Genomic DNA, 21,461 nt, shown 5'->3' on the forward strand with positions numbered 1-21,461 from the left:
GGTTTGTGCCCTTGTTCTTCTGCTGGCTGAGGTCTGTCCTCTGTTCTTCACTGTATGTAGGTTAATATTTTTAGCAGTGCCCTATTTCTGATGGTTGCTTTATTCTAGTTGTTTTCTGTGATTAGACGAAACCCTGATAAAAATGACCCTGGCTAAAATTACCACAAGAAACAGCGAGAACTTCTCTTTGATTGCAGTACTGTATATTCGAATCTTGACATTGGGTTGCAGACTGAAATCTTAAATGTTTGATGGCGATATTGGCATATATGGCATATTTTAATCATTTTCACATCTTTACACTATTTCTGATTATTTAATGCTTATGTTAAATTATAATAAAGATTTATTATATTATAATAAATCTTTCTAGTTGATTCCGAATGCCTTTCAGCTGTTTGGGCCTTGGTTATACAGTGGGTGTTGCAACATATTGTGTTTAGGTCTGTTTCATTTGATTGTAAGTGCCCTGTGAAGTGGAATTTGTATTCCAACATTAATATGAAATTCTAATCTGACTAAAGTGTACATGTTCAGTTTGAAAGGGAAAGATGATGAGAATGTGTAAATGTATTAGTCATAACATAATAACAAACTATGCATCTAATAGAACCAAATTATGTGCAATTAACATTGTATTCATCATTCAGCTTAGTACTTACAAATATGACCATTTTTATTAATTGTATTATGCCAAATGCTTCCTTTGAATCATTAATTCATTCAAGTCCTATAAAACAAAGATCTCATATTATTAATTTATATAAAAATATATTATTATAACTTTTTGTCCATTTTCTGAAAATTTTAAGTTTTTAAACTTCTCGAATGATCTAGCTCACATCGCCTTGAGACCGCCATGACAAAAAGTTCTCATCTTAAGATGCATCTAAGCTCTGCAAAGATATAAACTAATGAAGGTGTTGCCTAATTTTGACTAATGGTGCATTTCGACGGCATGATACGGTATGGCACGGTTCGGTATGGCACGCTGTGGCGCTTTTCCACTGCATGGTACAGTATGGCTCGGCTCGGTACAGCTCACTTGTGGCCTTTTCCACTTTACCCGCATCATTGTATTTGCAACACGTGACACCAGACACCACTAGATTTAAATAGCCAATAACAGCCACCACTGTATCACCTGAAACTACTTGCTTGACTTGCTTGAATAAAAAAAATTTAAATTAATAAATAAATTAAAAATATTTTTTTTAAAAATGGCTGTATCTTGGTCAGCAAGAGCTGGATGGGACAAAACGGAATGAAAAAGTGTTTCAAGAAGTAGGCCAGCACTTAGCCACACACGGCTACCACTGGACCCATATAACCCCACCTACTTTGAAGCGGTACTAACTGCAGTGGAAAAGCAAACCGAGCTAAAGCGAACCGTGCCGTGTCGAGTCGTACCACGCAGTGGAAAAGCATCCTTAATTGTCTTTTATTTGCCGAATGCTAGGTCTGAATTTAACAAAATTTTATTCACAAGACCATAGCACATTATGAGGATGCATGACAAGTCACATGAAATGAAATTACACTGAAATTAAATTGAAAACCATTATGACTCTGCAACCATATGTTTAATCAAGTCTTCTTTGGGGAAAATGCTAGCATTTTCTTAAATTTCACTCAAATATACCAACAATCATGACTGCCAGAAGTAAATCACTGTTAATTGCATCAAATATAAATGGCTTACAAAAATTGACAATTTCCTATAATATAAAAACATGGCCATGTACCATATTTGGTTTAAAATCGACCACAAGTTCCTGCTATAATACACAAATTGATATTGAAATTGATTTTTTTCCTAATAATCGGCTGTTGTGTCACCTGGGTGATCTCGGAGCTTGCGATGAACGGTGGGTTCAGATGGGGCCAAAGGGACCTCCGATTGACCCATGCTTCACGGTTCTTGGCTGCAGCGTTTGTAAGATATAAACAGAGAATCCAACAAGCTTTCCGGCAAGTAGCAGGAGCGCAAACTTTTATTTGTATTTTTGTATTTCTAAGCCAAGCAGGTGTCTTAGGGTTCTAGACATTGGATGATGCCGTGGTGCAATGTACAACTAAAAATGTTTGATTGTGAAGATTATAGAGTGAACAAAATATGAAACAATCAAACAGAGATCATTTTCTGTAATCCAAATGTGACTGGAAATATAATTATTTTTGCAGAGTGAAACTCTAGGTTGGCCTACACAAATATTTCATTAACCATCACATATTTCTAGTTGAGCTTATTGTATATATATATATTCCTTTGTTTCCACAGTTTAGTGTCTAATCTTGCCTTAACATGCCTTTGTTAAGAAGGTATGTTTGCACATACTTTAGGATTATTCTCTCGTGTTCGTTAATAAAAAGCCTGCAATTAGATCAATGACTATAACTGATTAGACTGACAAATATATCAAGTGGTTGTCCAGCTTATCCTCCTAATTTGTTTCAAAGGTTTCAAGCACCCTCTGAAGTAATTAGGACATGCCAATGGTCTTTGCCAATGGTGTTTTGCCAGTTTTAGATTTTTTTTTGCCAATTGGCTCTTCAAATGATGGGATAATGGAGGATGACCTCCAATTCATTGCTCCCCAGAGCTCATCCCTGAGCCACTCCAGCCCTGGAGCTCTTAATCTTCTTCACTACAGACCTTCTCCCAGCACACACAGCTATGGCCCTCGAGCACGTGCCTACCATAAACCCTAAGCCTGCGCAAATGTGCAAAAAACAGACCCTGAGCCTGCCATAGACCCTTACATACGTATAACAATTTTATGATTAATATCATTCCTCCCCTCTCTAGTGCTACCAAACCAGGTGTCAAATCCTTAGTCCATCTTTAAAACTTGGTGATACCGATGACACTGCTTTTAAATGTTAGTCTGGAGCCCTGTTATGCCCACCCCTATAATCCTGCTTGAGGTAGATACAATCCTCATTATCCCGGCCATAAAAGCAGTTTTTCCTCATTCTCTGATGGTTCAGTCTGTCTTAATTAACTCTTACCTTTGCTCTTCTGCTAGTTCTGTCTAGCATGATATACTCCCTAGTCCTGCCAAGACCCAGCCCCTCCTCCTTATCTGGTTCCATCCAAAACTATAGCCCTGTCCCTCCAGAGGTGATGAACACTCAGGGGACGAAGGACCTCCATCTTTACCCACTCTATCAAGGTTTCCTGACCCGCCAAAACTTCTGTGATCTCAGATCTCTTCCCTCCGCATTGGCCCTTTAATCCTTCAGCTCCACCTTGGCTCTTCAGTCCCTCAGCTGCACCATGGTCCTCCAACCTGTTGTCTCCACTGGGATGCCTCATTCCCCATCCTCCACTTTGGCCTGTGAACCCCTGGCTCCACCTCAGACCTCCATTCTTCTGGCTTTGTCTTGGGTCTCAATCTTAAACTCCACATGGGTCCTCCACACCTCTGGCTTTGCCTTGTTTCTCAATCCCACTGGCTTAGTCTCAGTTTCTTACTGTAAATGGCCAGCTTCACCTTTGTCCTTTGATCCTCCAGTTCTGCCTCGGTCCTGCCTCGGTCCTCTGATCCTACAACTTCACTCTGATCCTTCATATCTCTGGCTCACCCTTGGTCCCCGGTCCCCCCTGGCTCCACCTCAGTCTTCTAATTCCTCCAGCTCTGCCTCGGTCATCCAAAGCTCTGGCTGAACTTTGGTCAATTCTTATGACTTCCTTGAACCAGACCAAACTAGGTCCCCTCACATTCCATGGTCCTGGCTCTCCTTCTTTCTTCTACTGTCAATCCATAACATCCGCATCCTGCATACTAGCTTCAACAACTAACTAAATTAAATTAATCTAACTAACTAAATCTAACTAAATATTCGGAAGAAGGGTAATTCCCAAATTATACTTGCTTAGTTACACTGCAGCTGTCTTCTAGCCAAGTTTCATTTAGAAGCATAAAATCCAGGTTGTTTCTCGTCATTAAGTCATTGACTAGAAGATTTATTTTTAAGTGATCGGATGTTTAAAAGTGCTACCTTCACAGTAATTGTTTCCCACACACAATATTAGTTTGACATGTAACAGGCAGCAGATTAGATTGGCTTGCTGTACTGTTGGCTTGGGAAGACCTTAGATTTCTTGCATGTAATATAACAGAAATAGAAAAAGATACTGGGTTCCCACTTGTTCAGTAAACATTTGAGAAAGTTACTGTTATCATAGCGGGGACCCGAAACATATTTCTAACAGCTAGTATCAGTTGTTTTTGGTTCACCTAGATCAGCCCTGGCGTTGTGGAAGAGCTCTTAGGAGGAGGGGGAGGGCGAGCTGGGCCTGCGTGCTTTGGTGGTCGTCCCTTTTTGGTTGACATTTGGGGGCTTGCAGCAAAGCAGTGGGATAGTTCAGTGAGATAATTTCTTGGAGAAGCTCAGAAGTTGGGAAGCTGGAGAGAGGAATAACATGTCAGATGAGAGGGACTGTTTCTCTGGTGTTACCAGAGACTGTGATGTGTTGTTGTGGTTTTCCTGGCTGATTCCAGAAAGTCATCCTTGGGAGCTGAATCTTGGAGCAGTTCTAATATGTCCCGGTCTGTCTGTGGTGTGTTCTGTGGGCATGCAGGGCTCAGTTGATGATGTGTCCGTGAGCAGAGGTTGTTGTGGCTGAATGGTGTTATCATTGTCCTTTTGTCATATGTCGTCGACCCCATGTCCATTCAGGTGCTGGAGTGAAGTCCTGTGTTCATTTATACTTTGTTCAGGCGTGTGTGTGATTCTCAGGTTGAGTGGATTGGCACACACTATGGAAGGGTGATAGAGGGAGTTAATGTTGTCCTTTAGCACTCTTGCACCAAGTTTGTTTGGGTAGAGGCCATCCTGTTTGAACAGTTGTCTCTGAAAACTGAAAATTCAAGTTGTCAATGAAGTTTACTCGTGTTATATTGCAGGTTTTTTGCAGCCATGTATTAAGGCCAGGCAATCGTGAAAACCGATTTGTTCCTCTCGCTGGAAGTGGTCGACTGAGAACTTTCAGTCTTCTAATTGTTTCAAAAAGTTCATTGAAAGTTCTTTGAAATCATTGAGGAGTTCTGACTGCTCTTACTATCATTCTTCCCCACATTTGCAGTCGTATGTTTCATCAGAATGTTCTGAAGTTCCCTGTTTACATCAGAAGTTGTTGCTTGTGGAAGACAGCATGCAGTTGTATCCCTGCTGCTGCTCGTTTGAAAATTCCTCATCTACATTCATTAATCCTTAAAATCTGTTCTCATGTAAAGGCGGTGTTGGGAAACCAGTGTTTACAATCCTTGTCGTAGCCATATCTGGGGTAGAGGATTCTACTGCGGCAAAATGTGATGCTTGTGACTGATCTGATCTTGAGTGCCTTTGGGTCTCGCTCCCTATTGGTGCCATCGATTAGTGTGTTGATTGTCTTGTTTCTCTACACTCAGTATGGCCTGTCGAGGAGCACTAGATTCTTGGAACTCACTGGCTGTATGCTGGGGATGTCAATGACGAAGCTCTGTTGTGTGTTCCGTCTGGTCTGGTAGTCCCGTAAGTAACTGTTTCAAGAACTACAATCCTTTGTAAATGTGAGTGGCAGTTTGTGCAGCAAGTAGATTTTAAAAGCATTTTCTTTCATATCCTTTTGGATGTAGGTGTTTTCCCTTCTCCGGAATGTAAGCTGATGGCAGTGAGAGGATGGTCGGATAGGAAAATGTCTCGGTTACATATGTAACCCTTGTTCCCTGAGTAGGGAACGGAGACGTTCTGTCGGATGACGATGAATGGGATTTCGCTTAGAAAGCCCATCAGCTTCGATCAATATAAAACGAGCCAATTGCAAAGAAATGCCATGGGTCTGCGGAATTTGCCTAGCGTATCTCCGCCTTGGAATGGAATGCAGAGAGGTGGCAGCCTGTCCTGTAGCACTATAGAATTACGCCACAAGTGTTGACGAAAAGCTACAGGCGTCGGACAGGTGCTAAGGATCGCACCGAGAAGAAGCACCCTGATGACACAGTAGCATCGCAACAGAGCGCTCAACCTGGGGGGACCCCAGTTTACCCATGGGCAGCGGCCCTGTCGAGGGAAGGAAGGGTGGAGGAGATCAACGAGGGATCGCTGGAAGACATGGGTCTTCGAGGATATTGAGATCTCCTAAAGCACATCCGAGAAAAAAAGGTATTGGAGTGACACCCAAAAAGCCAATCGTCCCGGGAAAGCATGGCCATCATCTCATGATCTGACTCGACAAATGCCATATGCACACCCGAAAGTGGCAGAACTGTCTTATCTTCACTTCCTGAAGATTCTAGCCCACCCTGTGATGCTGCGATGGACAACAGATCCAATTCTGGAGCGTCAAGGGAAACCCGCAGGACATACGAAAATAGACCCGGAGAAAAAAACTCTGCGATGTTGAAGCGAGCAGGGAGAAACACACTCACTGGCAGATCACTGCAAAGACCAGTAGGTAATGTGAACTCGCTGCACATTGCCGTCACAGCAACACCTGAGAGAGTGGCTCGACTCGTAGAGTGAAGTCAGAAATTGCTGTGGAGTGAACAAAAACATGTCTGTATTCTGCCGGCATCCTCTTTTTATACTCACGAGGTAAGGCAGAGATATGCTAGGCAATTTCTGCAGACCCATGGCATTTCTTTGGCTTGTATTATATTGATCGAAGCTGATGGGCTTTCTAAGCGAAACCCCATTCGTCGTCATCCAACGGAACTTGGAGTGACAAAGAAAAGGGAACCACTTTTTTGTAGAAATTTCCCAGTTACAAAAGTTTCTGTTTTAACATTGATGCGAAGCTATGTCGATTTAGCACTGTGCTGATTTGCTGAAGTTGCAATTTGGAGAAAAAATATAAAAGCTATAAAGCAAAGTGCAGTGCAGTAAGCAAGAGCGTCCGAACATTTGCATCCTTTTGCGATATAAATTATAATACATATTAATAAAAAGCAAGGCCTAGATCATGAATGAAAAATCAAGCTGAATTCTTGTTTTTAGTATTTTTATGAAAAAAAAGCTCTGTAATTGGCCTCTACTCTTCCCTGTTGATGACCTGTGACCTTTCTGTATGATCTGAATTCTTCATTTTGAATTTACAAAACGGAATTTGAAGTTTCAAATTACTTCTTAATCTTGAAAACTTGAATCTGTATATAGTTTGCACTTGCAGTCAAGAATTCAGAACAAAAAAAAAACAGCTGATTGAAAAAACTTGTCTGTAAAATACATAAAAACATTTACATTCGTTAAATTTCAAATGTTCAATATTTGTTTAAAGAAAAAAATTCAAAACTATTTAAAACTATTATAAGCTCCATAACATTGGACCTACCATTAACTAAGTGCTTTTATTCATTCTGCTTAAGATCCATTTGCTGTATAAATGAGGCAGGGTTGAATGTCCTGAGCACACATTGTGTGTATCCTTTGGTGACCCGGAGAGGATTTACAAGAGTGCATCTGTCAATGTATACTGTGCAAAGTCATTCAAGGGATTTCATTCATCTATCTTTTGCATTTCTTACTGTGAGTGAGAGATAATAATTCTTCTGAGAAATTAAAATCTTCGGTTCATTTGATTTATTTTTTTTTTTTAAGTCAACACTTTCTATGAAGACCATGGTTGTAATGAAATATAGCCCCATTAATACTTATTAGGAAGTATTACTATTCTATAAATATATTTATAAAGATTAACATTAAGACCTATATTGCATTATAAGAACAGGTAAAGTTACATTTATATTATTTTTACTTGTCATGCATTTGCTTTTTCAATGTGTGTACACAATCTATTATACACTGATTTATGAATGATTCATTTTTTCATTCATAATTTTTATTTCGGTCAGCTTCAAAAAGAAATTTACAAACAAACATAGAAACAAAACAATAATAAAAACATAAAGAAAAGAAAAGATGCTTGACCGAAAAGGTGTCGGCTGAAGCTTATGCTTATTGCGCCGATCCTTTTTACATTTTATTTATTTAACACACAGTACCGTACAGTAAGTCATTTTGCGAAAATAATAACTAAAAGAAAGGAAAGCTAAACTTAATCAGCTTTGTATAATGTAATTTTTTTTTATATACATATTCTTAAAGCTGCCTATAGATTTACATGTTTTCAGTTCATCATCAAGACTATTCCACATTTTAACCCCCTTAACAGACAGACATCTCTGTTATTGAACATGAGTGTTCCTCTGAGTTCATAAGGAGTAGATTTCATTTGAAACAGGTTCTGGAAATTGATTGTTTATTATTTATTAAATTTTATTTATTTATTATTATTTAAACATTATTTTGGCTATTTTAAATTCTATTAAATCATTAAATTTTAGTAAGTTGGAATTTATAAATAGCTTGTTTGTTTGCTGATAATATGATCAAATATAAAATAGATCCAGAGACACTTGTTTTCTGGATACCAGTTTGTCACGGCTTGTGTGGAAAAGACCAAACACACACAGCATGAAGATGATAGAAGAAGGTAACAAGGTTTAATTCCAACAGGTAAATCCAACAAGGTGAGGTAATCGGAGCAGCTAACACACAGACACACACACAGTCAGCAGTTCATTTGCATTTAAAGGGACACACACGAAACAACACATTTTTACTGACCCTCAAAAAGGGACAATTTTAACATGCTGTAAAAAAAAAAAATATCTGTGGGGTATTATGAGCTAAAAACATCACATACACACTCTGGGGGCAACAGAGACTTATTTTACGTTTTGTAAAAGGGAATTCTAGGACCTCTTTAAATGGAGCTATAATTCATTATAACATACAGGAAGTACAAATGACCTAATTTAATAAATCTTATAGATAAACAAAATCAAGACATGAGACTTATATATTATAACCATTTATAACTGTGAACTATTTACAGTTTGTTTTCTGTAGGGTTGTGGGATGCTGGACCCTAACATTATAACTGTGGGAACAATAATCAATTACACCTTAATAAGTGGATAATACATGATTAATTGTGTGTTAAGTCATTATAAAAGTATTATAATTGACTATTCATGAGATAATGCAACAGGTTATACCTTTTCCCCATACAGACATCATTCATCATTTAGAACCTTTTTGGCATTAAGTGTTCTTTAAAATCGAGTTGGGAAACCTCTACTGAACTCAACTTAACCTTTTTTTTCTTTGACCTTTTTTTTTTTTACAGTAGCTCTCAAGGAAAAGCTTTGCATTAAAGAAAAAGCTAATAAAAATAATATTCCTATGAAAGTTATTTCTCTCATTATTACATTCATGTTTTGCGTGAACTAAAAAGGCAGAGGCATTAAAAAAGACCCATTATTACCCACAATTGTTTCTGCAAATTGTATTATAATTATTTCACTGTGATTCTGAAGGTCATTGTGACTGTACAGGAATGATATGTAAAGATGAGTCTGTGTGATAGATTTCCTTCAAGAATGTGTGTGTGCTCTCAGTGGCTGAAGAGAACTGGAGGAAATGAATAGTGGGTGTGGATAAAGAGAGAAAGAGCCGGAGAAGGAGGGGTGAAGACAAATGTAACTGTCTATGTAGCTCTGCCACAGTGTATAACAGAACAAAAACAATCCCAGACTGTTTTAGAGATGCACGGCTTGTGAATTCTCCTATCATGCAGGTATACACAGCTGAGAGAGACACCCCAGGGAAGACGGAGGATAACGAACTAAGTGGAAGTGTTCATCACGGTATGCATTAACAAGGAAGGGGATTTGTTTGTTTCTTGATCATACATCCACTGGACTGAGGAAGTATACAGTGAGGAGTCATCATTTGGGGGGACGTTCGCTCTTTTAGGATGCGCTCTCTCTGCTGTACCTCACATCTGCCCTGGCCACCCTTTCTTTGGGATGTAGTGAAGATTGATGCTTCATACAGGCTTTTCCCCTAAACATTTGCTGACTCTGGAAACCTGGCATCATGCCAGTGATGAAGGGGCTGCTCGCACCCCAGAACACCTTCCTGGACACCATTGCAACTCGTTTCGATGGCACTCGTGAGTACTGGCACAAATGCATACACACCAAACCCATATGCATGGATTGATAACACTCAAGCTGAAAAAAAATACAGTTGGTACCTTAAATGTGAAGGTTTTTCATTTAGGTTCATCAAATAGATTAACCTTTCAAACATGTGTCTTGAACAAACTTATACTGTCAGAGTCTTGAAATTTACTATTGGCAAGTTTATACCAGAATTATAAAACATTTGATTTAATGACCTCCTTGAGCACTGAGATGTGATACTGCCATAGTAGCGTAAGAGCATTAATTATGTACAGTGAGGCTGCGCTTTTCAATGTTCCTGGCCTGAAAATAAAGTGACTTAACTGACCTGACCCTTAAAAATAACTTCCATTAGGCAAACTAATGTTGTGGTTGATTCAGCCATAGCCTAAATAATTTCCATCTTAAATAATTCTCTGGTGCTGGCAACGCCAAGGTCATGGGTTCGTTCCTAGATTGCATGACTGGATAAAATTAAGTAACTTTTATATATATATATATATGAAGAGTTCAGATGCAAAAGCCTCTAAATGCCATTTGAAATTTTCTTCTTGAATGATACATTTTATCAAACTTGCATATTTAAGTTCAGTAATTTCACTTAAATAACAATTAATAGGTAATTATCATTGCCATTTAAGTGAAATTACTGAACTTAGTTAAATATACAAGCTTGATAAAAATTATCATTCTAGAAGAAAATTTCAAATGGCACTTAGAGGCTTTTGCATCTGAACTCTTCATATATATATTTTTTTTCTTTTTTTTTTTCTTTAGCATTTTCTTTTCAAATGGCAAACATTTTAATAGCACTTCATTTCACAGTCATGTTCACCATGCACATAAAATCAACTTATTACAGTAATCACAATAACTGGGTAAAAACTAGGTACTAACCCTGAACCTTGACCTAACTGTAACCCATGTAGTTGCCTTATACTCAGTATTTTCTTAGGTAAGTACACCGGTAAGTAAAAAATAACTCTTTGAATGAACATAAAAAAATCATGGAAAAGTTTTCCACTTAATTAACTTGCTTTATTTCAGCATTATGCAATTCTGTTATTCCAGATGAATGTACTTACGTTGAGTCAACTTAATGTACTAAGGTTGATTCAACTAATTTACTATGGTTGGGCACAGCTTAATTTAATATAAGCTGTGCCCAACTAATAATTGGTACTAATAATAATTGCAATGTAATTGAACATTAAGCACAATTACCCACTATAAAGTCTTCCCCTTTTCTCATTTTCTCAAAAACACACAAAATAACACTTAATTTAGAGATTTATTCTCTCTTATTTCAGCCATATGCAAAGCATGCTGGGAAACAAGCACAGCCCAGTTTCAGTTAATGCAACACAAACCATTCATGTAATCCAAAACAAACAGATTAAGTAAACTTAAATTTTACATATTTAAGTAGATTGAACACAATCAAATTAAGTTTGGACAAAATGTATATATTTGTGTTGCTTAAGCTCGTTTTAATTAAGCAATTTCGACAAGTGTACATCTAGTTTAAAATAAAGTGCCATCAACATTTTTAGAGATTTTTACAATGGCTGGATCAATCTTGAATATCAATTATCAGGTTTTTTTTTATTATTGTTATTTTACTGTTCATTTAACAGCAAAATGAAGGCATATCATAAGCTTTAAAGTGAAAATAACTGCATTAGCAGGTAATACTGTTTAAGTGGTGCACAGATACCATACTCTTGTGTGTTTGTTCTTGTTTTATCATGGGAGATAAATCTCATGTTTTGCAGTAGCCGGAGTTCTCTCATGGCATTAGTCTTTGAAGTACACGTGTGTCATGGGAAAAGTGGATGTCAAGGGACATGGCTGTTTGTGTAATCCTTTTATCCCGAACCTTCTTAGACAGACACTTGTTAAAAGACTGACTACAGGTTAAGGTTCGCATTCATAATAATAAAACCAGGATGTGAATTTTACTCTATTGCATCAAAATATGAAGAGTTCAGATGCAAAAGCCTCTAAGTGCCATTTGAAATTTTCTTCTAAAATGATCATTTTTATCAAGCTTGTATATTTAAGTTCAGTGATTTCACTTAAATGGCAATGATAATTACCTATTAATTGTTATTTAAGTGAAACTACTGAACTTAAATATACAAGTTTGATAAAAATCATCATTAAAGAAGAAAATTTCAAATGGCACTTAGAGGCTTTTGCATCTGAACTCTTCATATCGAAATGACTACGACTTATTATTACACTTAGTATTACAACACAAAATACTAAAATATAATCATAAAGATTTTTTTTTTAAATAGACACAAGTCAACAAAGTTTTCAAATCAGAAGAAATTTGATAATGTTCTTCCATAACAGTATTTGTATGAAGATTATGGGCAGCCATACCACACAAATCTGATGACATAAAAGTAGCATACAATCCTCCCATCTGTGCTTTCTTACCATGTCATGAAGAAACCCGTTCACACAGCTTACACGCAAACTTAATCTCTTCTGTTAGATAACACCTCTCTCACACAAACCCACAACTGCATGAATATTCACAGCTTCTTTTAATAATATGCTATGTTGCAAGATATAATTATACCCTGCATGAGTATTTGACCGACTGAATTTAACAACATTTACTCGGTTATTTTCCTGATTATTAATATGAAGCTGCTTAGCAACAATCTGTTTTTTTTTAAAGCAGTATGTGACTTGAACTAAGGACATACATAATTATAAAATTATGCTAGATTTTTTTTAGCACTAAATGTTCACACAACCTCAGAGCATAATGTGTCGGTTAAAAAAAAATGTGCAACTTTGACTTGCTGGTGATGCTAAAGTGTTTGAGAAGGGGCCGTCAGGAAAGTTTAGTATCTCCTCTACTATCAATGTGCCAAATTTCACTTTTCAACGTTTTACCACATGGTGCTGTGGGCTGCCGTTGACTCTCAACATGAAGAAGAAGGCATTTTGTGTGCTTTTTATTCACTCTACTTGTGTCATGTTCTTCACATTTGACATTATGAGGATGTTTTCTCACATGGGTCTTTATTTCTTACAACAGTTTGAGATGTGTGATGTGCCGTTAATGTTAACTTCTCCTCTTAAGACACATTTCTCTGCTCTTTCTTCACAATGCTGGATGTTTCTGGGTAACAGAGCACCAGTTTACTCACGGCCTAAAATAGCTGCCCTCTTGTTGCCGTAGAGACCAGCTTTCCTGTGCAGAGTAAATGCAGTGAAGCTGAGCTAATGGTACTGACTTACTGTACCTACTGAAGATGCTTCTACAAAAAACAAATGTTGATCAGTTTGCTTTCATTGATTATGTAACCTTTAATTTGATTAAAATATATCATGTAGATCAGGGCACATTTTTCTTCAGAGAATATTTATCAGGGTAGTTTATATTTGAAATGTCCATTTCTGAATAGGCAAATACCGTGTAGCAACAGAAAACGCTATTGACCATTTCCACCGTTAATGACCTGAAAGAAACATGCAGTTCATATAACACGTATTGACCCTGCTGTTGGGGCATGTTGTCACACTGTATTGGGTAATTTATCACAATAGAAAAGTTAGTAACACTTTATTGAAGGGGTGTGCATAAGACTGGCATGACACCTTCATAATCATGGCAGGACACTTGTCATGAATACGAAGGAGGTTTTATGCATGTTTATTACAACTGTCATTAAGTGTCATTTTAATGCAAATATGACATTGTTTGAGATGTCTTTGTTATGACACCTTGACCTAAACCAATACATCATAACCTTGTCATGACAACTTGACATTACTAAGACGACACAACCTGTCATAAACATGACATAACAGATTAATTATCAAACTTAAGAAACCACCTACCTGTAGCTTTATTGGTTAACATTTCATTAAACTGTCAGGTGGTTGGTTTTGACATTAGCTGTCATGACTCATGAGACCGTTATAACATTTTACAGTTTTTACCACTGTCGTTGAGGTCAAGAAAAATATTCATGCCACAGTTAGAACGGCCTCATGACAGCCAATATCAAAGCCAACCACATAATGATAAGTTGTTTCTTACGTTTAATTATCTATCTGCTATGTCATGTTTACGACTTATTTATCACAGGTCAGGATGTATTGGTTTATGTCAAGGTGTTATAACAAAGACTTCTCAAACAATGTCATATTTGCATTCAAAATGTCATAACTGAGCGGAAGACACTTAATGACAGTTGTCATAAAAATGCATAAACCCTACTTCATATTCATGACATGTATCATGTCATGATTATGAAGGTATCATCATGTCAGTCTTATGCACACCCCTTCAAGTAAAGAGTTACCAAGTGTTTGTCCCCATCTGTATCTGTGAGTTTGTGCACATTTGAGATTTTATTATAGATTGTGGTAGTATATAAATAGTGTCAGGTGGTTTCAAAAGTCTTCCATCAGTTTCCGAGTTCACACTTACAACCCAGAGTACTTCCCCCATTTCCCTGACTGGGATGAGAACAGATAAGAGAGGGGAGTGAGGGATGCTGGAAAATTGTCATGGGATAGAGGTGAGCCTGCTATTTATATATAGGCCTCCTTTTGCTGATTGGATAGATTATCTGAATGTGCTCTTTCTGAGTTTTGTTAATAAAACATAAAAACCTAATTGTGGTTCCCAGCAAAGAAATTTAGGTTCTGGGAACGTTAGTTTTTGGTTCCCAGAACGTTCCTAGAACTTTCCTTTAAGGTTAAGGGAACGTTCCTGGATTATTCTCCTTATGTTATAAAAATGGAACCTAAAAATAACCTACATGGAACGTTCCTATAATGTTCTTGTTTGGATCCCCCAAAAAAAAAAAAAAAAAACCTCATGAGACCAATCGGGAACGTAAGGGGAGCGTTCTGTGTTTGCTGGGTTGTTGTTTTATTGTTTTTGGATAATGAACAGCTTTTATTTGTCTGGCCCTGCCCAAAATAAACCAGACTATTGCCTGAATTAGATTTAACTTACATTTACATATTTAGCTGATGCATTTATCCAAAGTGACTAAACTTGCATTCAAGGTATAAATTTGGTATAATTCGCACCTTTGAACCTAATATGCATAGACTTTTGGAGTGCTAAATAGACTTCAGGGAAAGGTGGCTGATGTCCTTGTAGTAACAGATTTTCTAAGATGGCACATGGCTTTCCCATTCACAACCAGCCTAAGCAAGTTACCCATCGCCTTTTGAATGACCTCTTCTGCATTTATGAGAATGAGAGAATGTATTTTCCAAAGGGAATGCATTTGGACCAGGGTGCGTATTTTGAAAGAAAAATCATTAAGAACTTGCCTGTGATGGCTGTTGTTCAAAAATCTAACACCACACCATAACGCAGAAAGATTCAACAGGACTTTGGGCAATATGATAAGAGCTCTCCCAGTCAAATCCACGTCGAGGTGGCTACCTTCTAAAGATGTTAAGTGGGGTGGCAGTGGCTCAGTGGTTCATGTAGGCTGTCTACAAACTGGAAGGTGGGTGGTTCAATCCTCGGTTCCACCTGACCAAGTGTCGAGGTGTCCATGAGCAAGACACCTAACCCCAGCTGCTCCAGTCGAGTTGCCGTCAGTGTATGTATGAATGAGTGAGTGAATGGGTGAGTGTGAGGCAATATGTAAAGCACTTTGGTGGCCATTGAGTCTGTGAAAACGTTATATAAATGCAGTCCATTTACCGTTTTAACATTCTTACCATCTAACATTCAGCTACAATGAATTGTATTGTACATGAAACAACTGGGTTCGCAACTGGGTTCTAGTGTAGTCTTGGGTAACACTTTATTTTACGACCCGCAAACAACTGTGTAAGTACACTGAAATTACGCTGTACGTTTCTGTAATTATAGTGTACTTCCGTGTAGGTATAAGGGAACAATATGTTAAGTTTGGGGTAATAAAGGGGTAACAAACACCACTTTAATTTACAGCCCGCAGGAGTTACACTTACCCTGTAACTACGCAGAACAAGGGGGTAACAAAGCTACTTACTATGTAGCAATACGAAACAACATTATTTGCACTGTAATTGCAGAGAAAGCTACTGTTATAAAAAAAAAAATCGTTTTAATTACACAGTATATTTGCCCTGACATTTAAGTGTTATTGCAATTCAATGGTATAAGGTAAGTACTAATTACCACATGGTACGGTCTAAATTAAAATCCAATAAATGTAATTTTTATCATAGTATATATATATATATATATATATATATATATATATATAACCCACAGATGTCAAAATTACCCTTTAACATTGCACAAGAACATATTTTTCCAGAAATGTGATACATTTTATAAACAACAGACGTACAATTTTTGCCTGGAATATATTAACAGAATAGGTACCTGTTATCTTTTTAACTAATTAAATAATTTGCTTGTATTTGCTTGTGTTACCCCTTTATTACCCCAAACTTAACATATTGTTCCCTTATACCTACACGGAAGTACACTATAATTACAGAAACGTACACCGTAATTTCAGTGTACTTACACAGTTGTTTGCGGGTCGTAAAATAAAGTGTTACCTAGTCTTGTTTAACATTATGAAATCTTTCTAAATGAGTTTACAGCTAAAGTCACGAATAGAGCAGATTTTTGTAAATTTGAGTAAACTGCATTTAATAAGTGTGACTAAAAACATGACAACACAATAGAGTCAAAACATTAATGCCACGATTTTAATGTTCATAATAGGAATACATACAAATTTGTACGTCTGTACAGTTGTTCATTGTTCGTAAGTAAATTTACATTTTAGTGTTGTCAATATGTAAATATTTTTTTTTAGTGCTGTCAATATGTCATAAACGTGACACGTAGCCTAAAAATACATGCATATTATGTCACGTTATTCTGTCGGTATAAGTCAAGTACAAGTGCAATTTTAAGTAAGCTATATCAGAAGTAGGCCATATATAGTATATTTTTGAGAACATACAAAGTAGACTGAAAGTATATTTTCTTATTTTTAGACTTTAATAAACCTTTTATTCATAAGGGGGAATTAATATCCACTTGAACTAAATACCAGAAATACGTCATGTAAGTAGAAATGCGAAGACGTGTGAAGACCACGTGGAGATATTGATTTGGAAATTATAAAACAGTACAGCAACAGTACTACACAAAACACGATACTCACAACTAACTTTACAATGTCTTTCAAAACATTAATATTCATCACTTTTTTGTTCCTCAGACAGCAACTTCCTCCTTGGGAATGCTCAGGGTCAACGTGGCTATCCCATTGTATACTGTTCCGATGGATTCTGTGAGTTGACGGGGTTCGGGCGGACAGAGGTGATGCAGAAGAACTGCAGCTGTCATTTCCTATATGGCTTGAGCACCAGTGAGCAGGTTATTCAGAGTGTGGAGAAAGCTCTAGAGGGCAAGGAGGAGTACCAGGCTGAGGTGCAGTTCTACAAGAAGAATGGTAATAATACTGTAGTAATAATACTGTACTAACTTCAATTGACAACTGTAAGAAATTATAGTCTGCTTCGATCCAACTTCCACTCCAATATAGATTATATTGAAAGGTTCCTTCACTTAAAAGAGCTTATTTATCATAGAATTAATTCCTTACAATCTTAAAAGTATCACAGTCAGGTTCATAACCTATAGTGTGGGAAGGACAGCAGGTATTCAAGAACCATCTTGATTAGGGGGCTTCAAAGAGATGTTATCACCTTAAAATTTTTTCCGTTCTTATTTGAAAGAAGATCAAAGACAGAACACAGCTGTTACGACAAGAGCAACTTCATTTACATTAAGAGGACAGTAACAGGATAAAAGGTTGAAGATTTGAATGTGCGGGGTTCATTCTGACGCTGGTGAACCCAAGGTGCTTCGTGTGCCTTGCCACTGCTATGCTGTAATAAATTTCATTTTTGAGATCTTCGAAGTCCACTTCATTTTTTCTTACACAACTGATATGTTGGGTAATCACTGCCATGATCAAAAAAACAATGCATATAAAAGTCACAAAGAAGTTAACTTGCCCTGCCCAGTGTGCAAGCCAAATAAAACTGTGGCAAGGAACGTACAACTTTTTTTGTTGGAAAAAACCCTTGGAGAGAAAAACCCTTGTTGGAGAGAAAACCCTTTAGCGAAAACAGGCAACACCAGGATCTCCTCTGGCTATGCAGTTCAAAAATAGATATCTCTGTTACTATAGTTATTGAAGTGTAAGAGAATAAGTTACTTTGAGTTCAAGGTAGGAATGAATGAGAAGATGCATCCTGAAGCACACAAATTAAAACCCACATGAACAAGCTAATTTATATTTTCAAAAGTGCTTAAAAATTGCAGGTAACATAGATTTTTAATTTTAACTCAAACAGATTCATCACTGAAGACATTGTGAAATTGATGCTGTTCCCCTGTTTACAATTGTAAAGCTGACTTCAAGCAATTTGTATTGTATAAAGTGGTATATATAAACAGGACTTAACTTGATTTTTACATTTTCTGAATAAAATGTGAGTAGTCTTCTCAGATCTGGGTGTTTGCTTGGTCATTGCTTTGCGGTTGCTTGAGTTTTTTAGGCCTTGTCCAATATCAAGTAAAGTCAGGTTTATATACTGTAGCACAGGGGTTTTCAAAGTCTAAGAACTTCTGCTCAGCGCGAGCGGGACCTGAATCGCCTGGGACAGGTGTCAGTCCTTCTCCCCTCGAGAAGAGGGACAGATGAGAGCGGAGTTTTCTCAAGGGAAAAACTCACATTTGGGACAATCGGTTCCCTCAAGGACTAATCATACTTGCTTTGAGCCCAATCAGTAAACGCACAAGTTGCATGTCATCAGTGTCAAAATCTTAGTATTTTATCTTAGGCGTCTATTGTCCAAAAACCTGCATCTTTTCGCTTTTTAAAGTATTTTTTCTGCTATGAAGTATTGCTTGACATTATCCATCATTAATTATTATTATTATTATTTTTTTTAGCACTATACGCCTTATTCACAGCAGCGCCATCTTTGATTTTTAATGAGAATGAAAGCGAGGCTGTGAGGGATAGTCATGCATCTCTTCAATGGGCTGTACTGTTATTTAATGTGTTTTCGGATTGTTCTGCTCATGAAACACTGGAAAAATATCTTTCCAAGAAATGTCAGTTGACAAAAAACTCCCGACAATGTAAGCTGCGGAAAATTGTAAGTAATCTAGCCGCTTTATTCAGCTTTTTACAGCGGATGCCATTGGAAACACGGTGAGTCTATCCCTCACAGCCTCACTTTCATACCTGTCATGGCGCTGCTCTGAATAAGGTCTATAGTGCCCCTCTGGGGAGGCACGCCCCACACTTTGAAAACTCCTGATAAAGCACTTTTTACATTACACATCATTTCAAAGGAGTTTTACAGAATAGATTGTTATATTACCATATGATAGAAAATGACCCGTCTTTTAGTAGCCAACCACATTTGTTATATCACCCACCTCTAGGTATATTCTTATCATGGAGCAGCTTAAAAGTAATTCCATAAATCTTTAGTCGCCTGCTGAGAACTGTTGGAAAAACTACATTTTGGTGTTATATACACGAAAATATTACGATATTGGGGGGGCCAGTTCTCTTCTGGCTATAGAATTCAAACACAATGTCAACATTAGCTAGGTATGTTACTATATTGTTCAGACTGTAAGAGTTAAGTGTCTTTGAGGTTTGTCCCCAGATTTAGAGGTAGGCATACAGTATATCTCTGTGTAACTCCTCTTTTTGGTGTTTTATCACAGGAAGTTTGTTCTGGTGTCTGTTGGACATCGTGCCCATAAAGAATGAGAAGGGGGAGATGGTACTTTTTCTCTTTTCATTCAAGGATATCACAGAAACATATGGAAAGAGTCATCACAGCAGCAGAACTGATGGTACTGTCTTCACTAAAAACATCATTCTCACTTGTCTTTTAAATGTTTATAAAATGAATAGCGCTTCTTTCGTTGTCAACACTTATTGTTTTCGACATTTGATAAGAAATAGCAAGTTTAGAAGCTAGAGGACACATGTACTGTGTAATGAAAATAAACTAAAAATCATATGTGAAAAAACAAAGATACTATATAATGTAATAAAATAATATTTTATATAGTCTTCACAAACTGGTGGTTACATCTACAAAACTTTTCATTTTGTGCAGATAATAAGCCATTCAACAGGACCACTGGAAACTCTCATATCAGTAAAGCCAGAAGGAGGGGTCGCACCATGATTTACCAGCTAACCAGCCAGTTTACCCGTGACAGCAAAAATGATGTCAGCCTAAGTCGGGTGAGTACAAGTATGAACTACTAAAACTGCGAAACTCCATTAAAACATTTTTCTGAGTAATAATTTCTCATGGACATGCCATGATAAATTCTAGGGATGTAAATCAATTTTAATTAATATTTAATTGAACTCTCTAAAAATTGAAAAATCCTGTATCCCAATTGGGAAATGCATAACAAAAAAAACTCTGGTTATTAAAATCATAATAATACAAATTCAAAAAACTTCTGGATTTCTTGACAAGTCAAGAAAGACTTTCAGTCTTCTGTGCTCTCTAAAATCTGCAAATCTAGTTCTTGCATTATACACAACGAGGTGTACTCCAGTTGTTGAAAAAATACATTTACAGAAGATATATATATATATATATATATATATATATATATGTAACGGAGGCCAGCTAGTAGTTGCTGTGCGAGTAAACCTCACTCCCCGATCTCAATAGGCGCTCTAGCGACAGACGCTAGGGGCTGCAGTCTTTAGCCTCCTTGCTAGAGCGCCCGACTCTCACGCCGGAGACCCGGGTTCGAGGCCCGCTCGGAGCGGGGCGAGTAGGACCTGGGTGAAGGGGTTACATTGGTGCCGTGACCCGGATGAGAGTGAGGTTTAGGGGGGTGAGTGTAACGGAGGCCAGCTAGTAGTTGCTGTGCGAGTAAACCTCACTCCCCGATCTCAATAGGCGCTCTAGCGACAGACGCTAGGGGCTGCAGTCTTTAGCCCCTCGCTAGAGCGCCCGACTCTCACGCCGGAGACCCGGGTTCGAGGCCCGCTCGTCGCGGGGCGAGTAGGACCTGGGTGAAGGGGTTACATATATATATATAGAGAGAGAGAGAGAGAGAGAGAGAGAGAGAGAGAGAGAGAGAGAGAGAGAGAGAGAGAGAGAGAGAGAGAGAGAGAGAGATTTTTAATAGAACCATAGATGCCAATCAATAACCTTTATTTTTTTGAGTTGAGTAATGACATTTATTTATTTATCTATTTTTTTTTTTATTTTTTTTATTTCACTCTTCCTGTCATGTACTGTATTTTTTTGCATTTTGCAGTGTTACAAGTCTTATTGCACTATGGCAAACATTATATTATCAAGTAATTTACTTAAATACAATTTTAGAATTGGCCTAGACTTTACAATACAAATCTG

The 21,461-nt window shown here is 37.5% G+C and overlaps 1 protein-coding gene across 4 annotated transcripts in view; it reads left to right on the forward strand.

Moving 5' to 3' along the window:
* Positions 1-9,498: 9,498 nt before the first annotated feature.
* The window catches only part of kcnh4b (potassium voltage-gated channel, subfamily H (eag-related), member 4b), a 42,194-nt gene continuing 30,231 nt past the window's right edge, over positions 9,499-21,461 (forward strand). For all 4 annotated transcript variants that reach the window (XR_016147037.1, XR_005625630.2, XR_005625631.2 and 1 more), the window contains exons 1-4: positions 9,499-10,006; positions 17,252-17,485; positions 19,789-19,920; positions 20,190-20,320. Coding sequence is in view for 1 of the 4 variants with exons in the window: in XM_039691292.2 (XP_039547226.2) it covers positions 9,931-10,006; positions 17,252-17,485; positions 19,789-19,920; positions 20,190-20,320 (573 nt within the window). In the remaining 3 variants the exon portion in view is untranslated. The remainder of the gene's footprint in view (positions 10,007-17,251; positions 17,486-19,788; positions 19,921-20,189; positions 20,321-21,461) is intronic.

This window comes from Pimephales promelas, chromosome 17 (genome assembly GCF_988280905.1).
Source record: "Pimephales promelas chromosome 17, fPimPro1.hap1.1, whole genome shotgun sequence".
Classification (NCBI taxonomy): Eukaryota; Metazoa; Chordata; class Actinopteri; order Cypriniformes; family Leuciscidae; genus Pimephales; species Pimephales promelas.